At 45.1% G+C, this 12,100-nt stretch overlaps 2 protein-coding genes across 9 annotated transcripts in view; both read left to right on the top strand.

Moving 5' to 3' along the window:
- The window catches only part of WIPF2 (WAS/WASL interacting protein family member 2), a 56,877-nt gene extending 48,817 nt beyond the window's left edge, over nt 1-8,060 (top strand). For all 4 annotated transcript variants that reach the window (XM_008271434.4, XM_070060739.1, XM_070060740.1 and 1 more), the window contains exons 6-8: nt 834-1,040; nt 2,040-2,141; nt 4,032-8,060. In XM_008271434.4, coding sequence (XP_008269656.1) covers nt 834-1,040; nt 2,040-2,141; nt 4,032-4,072 — 350 coding nt within the window. In that variant the 3' untranslated portion in view covers nt 4,073-8,060. The remainder of the gene's footprint in view (nt 1-833; nt 1,041-2,039; nt 2,142-4,031) is intronic.
- Nucleotides 8,061-10,223: 2,163 nt separating this feature from the next.
- CDC6 (cell division cycle 6) overlaps nt 10,224-12,100 on the top strand; it is a 44,281-nt gene continuing 42,404 nt past the window's right edge. For 3 of the 5 annotated variants that reach the window (XR_011383480.1, XM_008271439.4, XM_008271438.4), the window contains exon 1: nt 10,224-12,082. The gene's annotated coding sequence lies outside the window, so the exon portion shown is untranslated. The remainder of the gene's footprint in view (nt 12,083-12,100) is intronic. The other 2 variants (XM_008271437.4, XM_008271441.4) reach the window with 1 other exon arrangement.

Raw genomic sequence — 12,100 nt, 5'->3', positions numbered from 1 at the left:
AGTACAGCTCTGGCCATTTTTTGTGGCCAATTGAGGAGTTAACCAACAGATGGAATACCTTTCTTTCTGTTTCTCCCTCTCTGTAACTCTGCCTCTCAAAAAATAAATAAATCTTAAAAAACAACATAAAACAGTTAATGTTGATACTACAGAATGGTAGGGGTATATACAGACTGTGGTAGAAATACAGAACACAGCCTAGGAATTAAGGAAGAGGAGACACCAAGGTCAGGTGAACTGATACAGTTGTTTATCATGTAAGCAGAAGATATGAGACTTTATGGTATAGGAAATAGCCCTTGAAAAATTTTCAACAAGTATTTAAGGAGATGCGTAAGGTGGCATGCAAAATGAAGTGGAGTGGTAAGACATTAGAAGCAAGGAGAACATTTGGAAATAGAATAGCTAAATATGAGAAAAATCTAGAAGGGATTGTAGAGGAAGACATGGGAGCAGGAGGAAAGAAAATCAAGAATAGATAGGGTTGTTAACTGACTTGAGGGGAATGAGAAAAGGTCATACATTTGGGGGTCTCTCTTGGAGCCCCCCTCCTGTTGCAGTGGTAGGTGGTTTCTGACTTAAATAAATCTTGCTTTGCTTGCGCACACACACACACAAACATACACACAAAGTCATACGTTTATTCTGAGTCTTGGTGTCTGGAAGAATAATAATGCTGTTCCAGACTGAAGATGAGGGGAAGGTGAATGTGATATTTTAACCTGCCTCCCCAAGACTCAGACCAGGGCGCACTGCTACCTAATGTCTGTCAAAGCCCTGTACTCCTTGCTGTCTCCATTTCCAGGCCTAACTACTTAGGATTTTACTTGCAGCTCCTCCACCCCCACCACCCATGATCCGAAATGGTGCCAGGGATGCTCCGCCTCCCCCCCCACCATACCGAATGCATGGGTCAGAGCCCCTGAGCCGAGGAAAGCCCCCACCTCCGCCTTCAAGGACACCAGCTGGGCCACCCCCTCCTCCACCACCTCTAAGGAATGGCCACAGAGATTCCATCACCACTGTCCGGTCTTTCTTGGGTAAGTAGCTAGCTGGTTTGGTTTTATAGTTCCTCTGGGGAGTTTGCTAACTCCAGTGCCTTGGCTGCCACCACATGGCTAGTGCAGGCTGGGATTGGCCATTGGTATCTCTTGGTTCACAGCAGTCCTTCTCCTGACATTACCCCTAGACTTCTGTGCTCCGTCCATTGGCATGCCTTTCCTTGTGTGAATTCCAGGCATGGTTGCTTTGGAATAGATAGAGGTGTAATCATTAGGTGCTATGTTAACTCTAAAGCCAGTCTCATGCCCTCCAAGGATCATTATTTATGGTTTTGAGTATATCAGATGAATTTTTCCAAGGCTATAAATATTAAGACCCTTGCCTGAGAGTTTCTGCTAATTTATTAGGCTGGGATGAAGCCCCAGGAAAAGAAGGGTGTTGGTATTGCCTCTGCTGAGGACTGCCAGAATAGATTTGTAAGGGCCCTTGCAGCCATAGCACTCCAGATCCTTCAATGGGGCACTCCTTCACATTTCAGTCTGTTCCTATAAGTTGGACCAGGGTTTTTCTGTGAATATATGTTCTTTTTGTAGAAATGTTAGGAATGTGATCAACCCACACACTAGAGAAAATTTGAGCCTTCTTGTAGAGGGACCCTAGAAAGTGGGAGTGGGGACCGTGAGGTGGCTAGCTGAGCTGTGCCGCACAGCTCAATGAGGTCACCTAGGCTGAAAGGGAACACTCAGATCTCTCAACCAGCTGCAGACAAGTATTCTCACTTTAGGTTAATTCTCTACCAATTTCAATTGAATTAATTTCCCATGATGACAGTTAAAGAATCAGCTCAAAAACTCCTTAATATAAAGACCCTTTGAGCTGTTCTTGGGAATCTTAATGTGTTGGGCAAGGCCAGCCTCACGCACATCAGAATGTACTCATACACTCACATTGGTATAGGAGGACAATTGTAGTGGTCAGAGGTCTGTGGAAACACAAGGAAGAGTGATAGGAATCAATATTTTTTGTTCTTTTCCCAGATGATTTTGAATCAAAGTATTCCTTCCATCCAGTAGAGGATTTTCCTGCTCCAGAAGAATATAAACACTTTCAGAGAATATACCCCAGCAAAACAAATCGAGGTGAGAAGAGTAAAGAAAGTTTAATACAAATTCACTTTATTTATTTGAAAGCCAATGAGAAGGAGAGTGTTCTTCCTTCTGCAGGTTTGCTTCCCAAATGCCCACAACAGCTGGGGCTGGACCAGGCTGAAGTTAGGATCTTAGAACTCAGTTTAGGTCTCCCATTTGGATGTCAGGGGCCCAGTTTCTTGGCCATCACCTGCTGCTTCCCAGGGTTTACATTAGCAGGAGGTTAGAGCTGGGATGCAAGTGTCCCAAGTGGTGTATCTTTTTGTTAGATTTATTTATTTATTTGCAAGAGAGAGAAAAATCTTCCTTCTGCTGTTTCATTCCCCAAATGCCCGCAACAGCCATGACTGGGCTAGGTTGAAACTAGGAGCTAGGAACTCTTTCCTTGTGTTTCATGTAGATGGCAGTGGCCCAAGTACTTGGGTCATCATCTGTTGCCTCCCAGGCATGTTAGCAGGAACCTTGATCAGAAGTGCAAAGTAGCTGTGACTTGATCTGGCACTTGTATATGGGATATGGATGTTGCAAGTAATGGCTTAACACACTGCACTGTAACCCTGCCCGCCCCCCTTAAGATTTGTTTATTTATTTATTTATTTGAAAGGCAGAGTCACTGAGAGGAAGAGGCCACAGAGAGATCTTCTGTCTGCTGGTTCATTTCCCAAATGTCTGCAGTAGCCAAGACTGGGCCATGCTGAAGCCAGGAACTGGGAACTGCAGCTGTGTTTCTCACATAGGCAAATCTGTGTAGAGAGTCTGCATAGAGACTCAAGTACTTGAGTCATCATCTACTGCTTCCAGGTGCATTAGCAGTGAGCTATATTGGAAATATATATCGAAGTGTCTGGGACTCAAATTGACGCTCCACTATGGGTTGCCGTAATCCCAAAGAGTGGCTTAACCTGTTGCACCCCAGGTATTTTATTTTTTGAAAGGCAGAATTATGGAAAGATGGGGAGAGACAGACCTTCCATCTGCTGGTTTACTTCCAAAATGGCCACAACAGCTGTGACTGGGCCAGGCTGAAGCCAAGAGCCTGGAACTCCATCTGGGTCTCTCACATGGGTGGCAGGGACCTATGTACTTTGACCATCTTCCTCTGCCTTCCAGTCCCTACATTAGCAGAGAGCTGGATCAGAAGTGTCACAGGCTTAACCCTTGCCACAACACCTGTCCCCCAAAGTGGTATCTTAACTACCTCACCAAATGCCTACCCCTTCATTTTCTTTTTTAAAAACAAACAAACAAACAAAAAACCTTTTTCTGATTTTTTTTTTTAAGATTTATTTATTTGAAAGGCTGAGTTGCAGATAGATGAGGGAAGACAGAGGTCTTCCATCCACTGGTTCACTCCTAAATGGCCACAAGGGCTGGGCCAGGGTGAAACTACGAGTCAGGAGCTTCTTCCAAGTCTCCCACATGGGTGCAGGGGTCCAAGACCTGGGCCATTCTCAGCTGTTTCCCCAGGTGCATTAAAGAGTTGGACTGGAAGTGGAGCAACCGGGACTCAAACTGGTGCCCATATGGGATTCTGGCACTGCAGGCATGGCTTTATCCTTATGCTATTCCCCAAATGGCTGCATTGGCTGGTGCTGGGCCATACCAAAGCCAGGAGCTCCATCTGCATCTCCCATGTGGGTGCAGGGGCCCAAAGACTTGGGCCATCTTCTGCTTTCCCAAACATGTTATCAGGGAATTGGATCAGAAGTAGAGCAGGTGGGACTTGGCACCCATATGGCACAGCACTGGCCCCATGTGCCTAGGTTTTAAAGCTGAGCTTCAAGAGCTTCTCATTTCAGGAATTTTGGGATTTTTCAGTGTCTGGTGGGTAATCTGTATGTGTGTGGTTTTTATTTTGTTTCTTTTTTTTTTTTTTTTTAGCTGCCCGTGGAGCCCCACCTCTGCCACCCATTCTCAGGTGAAGCCTGGCTTGCTCCTGTTCTCAGGAAAAGGATGGACCCTCTCTACTTCTCAGATGGTCCCTTCCATTCCCCTGAATCCTGCATGAGAGCTCCTAACTTGTTTCTCCAGTGCAACCAACCCCTAGACTCGAAGCGTCCTCCCAGCTCACCTCCATCTATGCATCTCATCTCTGGATTTGGCGATCGGACTCTTTGTATTGCAGTAGGGTCTCAAACCCTGCATCCGTCCTCTAGTAAGCCTTGCTAGCCAAATGAGGAAGAAGTTTCTGTGTCTCCTGCTCTCCTCCTGGGGAAAGGTGCCTTGCTATGATAAGTTAACTTGTTGGGGCAGGGTGAGGAATGATAGCCCTACCTCCTCCTCCCAACTGTGGGGGAGCTTCGCAGGTGTACAATATTTCATCATTTAGGAGGCTGGCATGGCAAGGACTTCTGGGGAAGAGGGACATTATTAGTGAAACAGGAAAGGAGTTTTCAGAGAAGTGATCTGTTTTAAAGGTCAGGTTTGGAGAATGGGCAAGGAAATGGGTTTGCTTTATTTTTAGGGGTATTTTGTTTTTTTTTCTCACTTTTCCTCCCCACTGCCCAGGGATAAGTTGGATATAAAGACTAAATACTAATCAGTTAAACTAAACATTCAATAAAAAGAAAGGGTAAAGTAAACTGAGGATCATTTTAGAGCTAGTCGGTTCCTCTGCAGCAAAGGGACCAGGAGCCATTTGAGCCTTCTGAGACTCTCTGCCCCATTTCCTCAGGGTGCTAGACTGAGGCATATTCGTCCTCCCTTCTGCCACCCATTCCCTCAAGAAAAAAAATCACTTCTAGTTGGGAAAGTCATTCATTAACAAATTCCAAAAACCTCTGTTGAGAGATCAAAAGATAAGGCCTGAGCCTGAACCTTGGCCTTAACCTCAACTGTGAGTCTTGTCTCAGTTGTTTCTGACTGTCCATAAAGTGGTCAGTGGGCCTTGGAGTCCTTTAGCTCCTGGAGGCTGCCTGCAGATGACAGAAAAGGTAAGAGTGAAGCACTTCATGGAAGGGACAGACAGGGGAGAGGGGGCTACAGAGGATTTTATGGTCTGCTCATACTGAAACTCAGAGCCTGTCTGACTGAGCAGGCTCTTCCTGTTCCTTTCTCCACCACCCTTGCCTTCCCAAGGCAGTAGGGGTTAACACAGCAGGGTAGAGAAGGGTAAGGAAGTGAGTAGAAGCTTACAGGGATATTCAAAGATTCCTCTATGCCAAGAAACACATCAGTGAGGTGTGCCTCAGTTCAGTAGGTCTTCCTTGGCAGCCAGCAGTATGTCTTTTTTCTTTTTTGTCTTCCAGGTGCTGCTTTATTAAAAAGCACAGAGAAAGTGGAGGTTCTAACTGAGGTTGGACAGTGAGACAGGGACTTTGTTTTCTGCAACAGCAGGCTGGGGTTCCTGGACTGCACACATAAGATGCCACCTGCAGAGGCTGCTCAGAGCTTGCCATGAGAGCCAGCAGACCATGGCTATTTAAAAAGGATGGGGAAAATTAGTTTAAAATTTCACCAGACACATCATAGGCATAAATTGCCTTGGGGACCTTTCTGATCTGTTGGATCACAGGCTAAGGATTGTCTCAGGTGAAACCCAAGTTTTCCTAGTACTAGTGAGGGGCCCAACTTGGTTTATTTGTGTGGGGTCTGCTATCCTTAGCCATCCCTTGGACCACATTGATTCTGGCACCAACAATGATTAGGTCTGTCACCAAACATTTTCTAATCGTTCTTTTCATATCCATTAGCAGTTACCTCTCAGAAGTATCCCCAGCATTCCTGAAGTGAATAGAGCTGAGAGGGGGGATGCTGGTGGAGGGAAAAGTAGAGAGTTCCAGGGCTGACGCTCAGCAGAGTTCCAGGGTACATGCTGACACGTTACTGAACTTTGACTGTGAAGTCTTCCCATTTATTTTTGAAATGGGAGTTGATGCCTTTTGTACAATGTTATCAAAGTGTCTTTTTCTTTATTTCAAACATGGAGCGTCAAAATAAGTATCACAAGTAAGGCCAAACCCCAGCTGTTCTTTGGGGCTGCTACCTTCCTCCCCATGACCTGCTGCCCCTCACACTCCCAGCAGTTGGACTGTCACCTGGGTGTTGATTGTATTTCACTCTAGGCCTCATGAGAAAAGGCCTATGTCTAGATCCTGTCCATGGGTTTTCTGTTTCAGAGCATGTTTGATGACAGCATCTGTTTAAATGTCTTTGCCTTATACATTATTTGGTCCACTGTTAATAATAGATGTATTATCATGTATATTTACTATTGAAGATGGGAATGTGATCCTCATAGTTACTGGTTTATTTTGTATGTTGTAAAAAGAAGCTTGTAATACAGGTTTAAGGTGGGCTGTCTACAAGAGCACTAAAACTTCTCACCTTTTAAACTGCTCTCTTTATCTGCTTGTGGGAATGTTGTCTCTTCAGTGGAAGGTTGGGTGGTCTCATGTTGAGGCTGTTCCCCAGTCCTGTTAACTCCCTGTCCCCTCTCAGAAGGAAGAGACATTGCCCACTGAAGCATTAGGAAGCTGTATTAACAGCCCCTGTGTGGGTTTGATTTTATAATGTTTTTCCCTAGTGGAAAAAACTCAGTAGTTGTTTCTTACTGCCTTGTCTGGGAAACAGGGCAGTGGCCTCCAGGTTTTAAATAAGGTAGGTACCCTTCTTCCCCCTCTTCTCTGGTCACCAAACCTGGACCAAAGCACTTTGATATTCCAGGTGTGGTTTGCTCTGTGGTGGGGATTTGCTTCGGCTGTACTGCGCCCATTATTTCCACAGCCTAGACCAGCAAAGAAAGAGCCTGGAGCTACCCTGCCAATGAGGCTGCTGTCTCCAGGAATTCATCCCAGCCCTCCTAACTGGCAAAGGCAAGGAGACTAGTCACTGGCCTTCGCACTGGGGGAATCCCCTAACCCTGCAGCTTTCCCACTTGAAACCCAGATTTACCTCCCGGGGAGGGGCGAGGAAAAATTGTAAATAGACTTACTACAGAGCAACTCAGGGTTGGGGTGTGTTTTAATTCTCCTGATCACTTGAAATAATCTGTAGGCCGAGTGCTTATGGGAGTGGGGGAGAAGCGTGACTCCAGGGTCCTTCCCTCTGCAAAGCTCTAGGGGTGGCGTGTGGGGCATCTGATGCCCTTTAATGGCACTACATTGAGCTGCTTGTCCTTCTGCTTACCTGACCTGCATCAACTGCAAATCAGATTCTCCACATTCCAGTTGCAGTCTTCCTTTCCCTGTTGAATCTCGGTGTCTGCCCGTGTGGTTGAGGTGGCCCTCTATGAAGCCAGCCTGATTTAGAGGTGGGAAGGGAGAAAGGAGGGCCATTACAACTCTGCCTTCAAGATTCAATGAAATCAAACTACAACCACCTTCAAAACCACACACCAAAAGGAAAAAAAAAATTGTTTAACTGAAGGAAGGGTTTGATTCCATTCAACTCCACGTTCATTGTGCCTTTACTTGTGTTAGATTTTTGTGCTTTCTTCCTCTCCCTCTTTGAAGTAATTAAAATCTTCCTTGATAACTGCTGTTTTCATCTTTCTACTCTTGTTTTTGATAACCTAGTGGGGTCCTTTTCTAATTGTCTCAAACCTCATTCCACCGGCAGCACAGGGGCCTCACCTTCTTTTCTCATGTCTAACCTTTATCCTTTCCCAGTGACCAGCATGTTAAGTCACAGTCAACACTGAATAAAAGACTAGCATGATGTGCGGGCAGGTGTGTGTGTGTGCGTGTGTGTGTCCATCCGTCTGCATGTGAATCAATTTCCTTTAAAAGATAATTTATTGTATGATTTATTTTGGAGTTATATTTTGATTACAGTGTTCTTCCCAAATGGCATTGATACTACACCCCTTCCCCAATGTAATCTGGTTTCAGGTTGGAGTCCTTGGTACATTTCTTTCTCTGAATGCCGTGCAGTTTAATTAAACCACAAAAACAAAAATAGACGTGAAAACTGTGTCCTCTTGTCTGGAATACTGCTTCCAGTGGTGCTCATAGACAGAGGGAAAGATCTGTTGCTCATGTTCTCAGTGAGTGCAGTGGCTTGAGTCCAGGGCCTCTGAGGTAGTAGATGCATTGACCTGGTCAGAGGCAGTAGCTGCAGCTTCCCCAGGTTTTTTCCTTCCCTTCTGCTATTCTGAAAATATCACAGTTGAGTTAGCCATGCTGACCAGGAGACTCTGACAGTCATTATTCTGTACTTTCCACCTCACTCCCTTTTGTGATTTTAGGGAATCCAGGAGGCCTCATGGCCTTGTGTCCTTTTCCTTATATTCCTTATGATCCTTTCCACCTGTGTTGCATGGCAAGTTCTCAAATTGAGGAGAGGAAGAAAAGGTAGGGGCAGGGCACACAGACTCATGTGTATCTGTTTTCATATGGGTGTTGGCCAGGTTTTTTTTTTTTTTTTTTAACTTTTTTAAGCTGGCATCTTAGCTGGTTTTCATGAACTTTGACTTTACGTGTAAAAATTCAACCATTCTCTGCTTACCGTAGCCAGCTGATGTAATAACCACTAAGGCTTAATGAGCTTAACTTGTACTTTCATAACTAGCAAAGGTCTTGAAATTATTTCCCATACTGATTCATAATGGGTGTGTGTATGAATCATTCACATAATTTAGATATAAAAACCTAGGAGGGTGAGGGAGGGTTAAAAAAAAGGGCTCCTTTTATTTTCATCCGTGCTTACCAGATTGGCTGAATTCTTCATTTTTTGACCCACCATTGTTATTAATATGATTAATAAACTATTTATTGATTTAATTGTTCATCCTGACTTTAAATAGCTTGCAAAAGGAGCATGGCTAAATGGCTTTGAGCTTCGTAGCCCTGTGAGCCTTCTGTCTTTTTGGGATGGTATTGCTCAAGCTAAAGGAGGCTAGACAGGTTCTTCCAGTGTGATTTGATTCTTCCTCTGTGATACTGTAGTGTATGAGGTAGAAGGCAATAAGGACACTAGTTTGCTCACTCTAATTACTACTGAAGCACAACTGCTTTCCGTGAATGTGCCTCTTAAGTATTTCACACCCATTCCAGCCATGAACTCTGACTCACTGGGAGGAAGTTGCATGTCTTTGACATCATCATACTCTGCAGACAGAGGCTAACGAACTGAAATGTAGGGGCGGGTGTTGTGATGTAGCAGGTTAAGCTGCCACTTGGGATGCCTCCATCCTGTATTGAGGTGCCTCGTTGTGAGTCCCGGCCACTCTGCTTCCAGTGGACCTTCCTGCCAAGGCACCTGGGAGGCAGCTAATGATGACCCAAGTACTTAGGTTCCTGCCACCTACATGGGAGATCAAATGGAGTTCGTGGCCTAGCCTCAGCTGTTGCAGCCATTTGGGGAGTGAACCAGTGGATGGAAGATATTTCTCTCTGTGTCTTGCTTTCTTTCAAATAAAATAAATAAATCTTTAAAAAGGGAAGGGACTAAAATGTCAACTTCAGGATCCCAACTACCCCAGACCTTGCCTCAGTCTGAAACATTTTACACAGAACTCATTTCCACTTCTAGATGTAGGGGTGTGAGATTCAAAGGATGGCATTTATGTTTATTGTATACTTTACACTGTACCAGGTACCTACAATTTGAAGAGTAAGACATGATCTTTGCCTCCAAGAAGCTCATGGTTGAATAGATTTCAGGATCGCTACAAGGAGAAACATATGGTGGATTAAAAGGCTTTTATTGGGAGTTAACCAAAGAAGGATGGTGACATCCTAGGCAGGAAACATCAAAAAGCACAGAAGTAACAGCATGATGATGTGCACATCATGTCATTGGAGGGTCAGTTGTGGAAAGAAAGCTTCCAGTGGATAACTGCTCAGACCTTTCTGTGGTTCTGTGCTCTGTCAGTGGTCATTTACTCTTGCAGGGTTTGGGCCAGTGCTGTAGTCCCTGGCATTTTCATAGGTTCAAATATGTGTGGTAAGTTTTAAATTCCTGTGCTCCTCCCACCCCCATAATGAGGTAGGCTGTTCACTGCCACCAACCCTTAACATGGGTTGGGCATACATTACTGTTTCAGGTTATCAAGGACAGTTTTTAGGGTCCCAGCTTAGAAAAGTGAAAACTACTTCCTGGGTTCTATTGTCCTATTAAGAAAAAAAAAAAAAAAAAAAAAAAAAAAACCTTAAGGGTTAAGGGCCTGGCTTAGTGGTACAATGCCTTCAGCTACTATCTACAACACTGCATCCCATAGGGGCACAGTTGGAGTTTCAGCTGCTCCACTTCTGATCCAGCTTCCTGCCTACAAAAGCAGTGGAAGGTGACCCATGTACATGGATCCCTGCCACCCATGTGGGAGACCAAGATGAAATTCCAGGCTCCTGGCTTCAGCCTGGTCCAGCCTGGCTGTTGGGGCCATTTGGGGAGTAAACCAGCAGGTGGAAGGTTGATATCTCTCTCATCACCCTGCCTTACAAATTAAAAAAAATTTTTTTAGAAAAGCCTAAAAGACAAAAATTCTATGGTAGCTTTTTCTATTCATGGCAGCCTAATCACTTTTCACTTGCATAGTTTTCATCTGCCGGGAAGCCGTCGCAAAATGTACTCCGTCTCTTCCTCTTCAAAACCTGCATTTGTCTAATGCTCTCCTTATGATTAAGTGGTTAAGAATTTGAATTCCCATCAGAACTTAAGAGTTCAAATTTTAGTTATTAATTTTATGTTCTCAGGCAAGTTTACTCAAATCTACATGGTTTCTTCGCTCTGCTTTGGTTTCCTCGTTTGTTAAATGAAATAACATCAACTTCGTAGGGTGCTTGTGAAGATTCATGAGGTGGTGGATCCACATACTGAGCTCTGTCCCTGGAATACATGTAAGCACTCGATATTGGCTGTACTATAAGTACAGTCGACTGATGGTTTTAATATTGTTGCCTTCCTATTTCCCGGTTTTATAGCTATTTTATCTGATATTGAAGGATAAAAGATAAATGTTTACCATCACCTAGAGTTGGGTTTTCTCGCTTTTAAAGGAGTTTGAGATTTAGAAGGGTTATTAGCTGTGAAAGCTGGCCTACAAATTACTGCTCTAATTTAGATTTTTCATTAAAAGCTCAGCTTGCCTCTTCTGTAATTGTCTTTCTTGGCCCTGAAACCCTAGTGTTTAGCCATAAAAGGTTTTAAGAATAAGGAGCCATAATTTTACTTCCCACAATTAAGTGGTGGTTAAATAATACAGAAAATCTAACACAAATTTTCTTTAAATAAAAGCAAAGAGTCCCATTTACCACATTTGAAGTCAAAAGATGTAGTGATGAAGTCTAGTATGTTCTTTATATAGAACTTTACCAAAAAAGCACTCGTTCAGATGTCGGGAGATCCCAGTCTTAGGCAGCCCCTGCTACCAACATGCTGTGACCTCTAACCCAGAGCACAGGATTTGCTTCGTGCCTTGTAGGGTGGAGCGTTAGAGAGGAGTCATGCCTCAGCTCAGAACCACCCCCAAAATAGAAGGCGTAGGTGAGCAGGGACAACCACATTGACTCCTCCCGTGCGCACAGCGCGGAAGTACAGTGCCCCAAGCAAAGACTACCCCTCCCGGCGGGCTTTGCGGCGTGGTGGTCCCGCCCAACGCCTAGCGTCCCACCGCAACTGCGCGGTTTCCGCGGAAGCCCCGGATGTACGTGCCGGGCCTTCTTAGTGGGCGTGGCCTCTCGGCCTGAGACCTGGGGCGCTCTTATTGGCTGTGATGTTTCTGATTGGCTTGGATAACGAAGGAAGAGGCGGAGGCCAATGCGCGCGGCGCTGTGGCTGCAGCCAATCAAAGGCGTAGCCGGGCTTTGGCGGGAGACGGGAACGGTGTAGCTGAGCGAATTTGGCGCGAGCGCGTCTGTATTTTGCTGCCTGCTGGTGTTCGGTTTGGCCGGGAACGGTGGTGGAGTCTGAGGCGGTGTGTGAGGGACGTGAGGAACCTGCACTGAGGTGACGCAGCCCTGAGAGAGGAGAAGATTGCTCGGGAGACTGAGGTCTGGGGAGCTGCGCGA

The sequence above is a fragment of the Oryctolagus cuniculus genome, chromosome 17, assembly GCF_964237555.1.
Source record: "Oryctolagus cuniculus chromosome 17, mOryCun1.1, whole genome shotgun sequence".
Taxonomy (NCBI): domain Eukaryota; kingdom Metazoa; phylum Chordata; class Mammalia; order Lagomorpha; family Leporidae; genus Oryctolagus; species Oryctolagus cuniculus.
The sequence above is the reverse complement of the archived record's forward strand: the minus strand, read 5'-3'. Positions and strand labels throughout refer to the sequence as shown.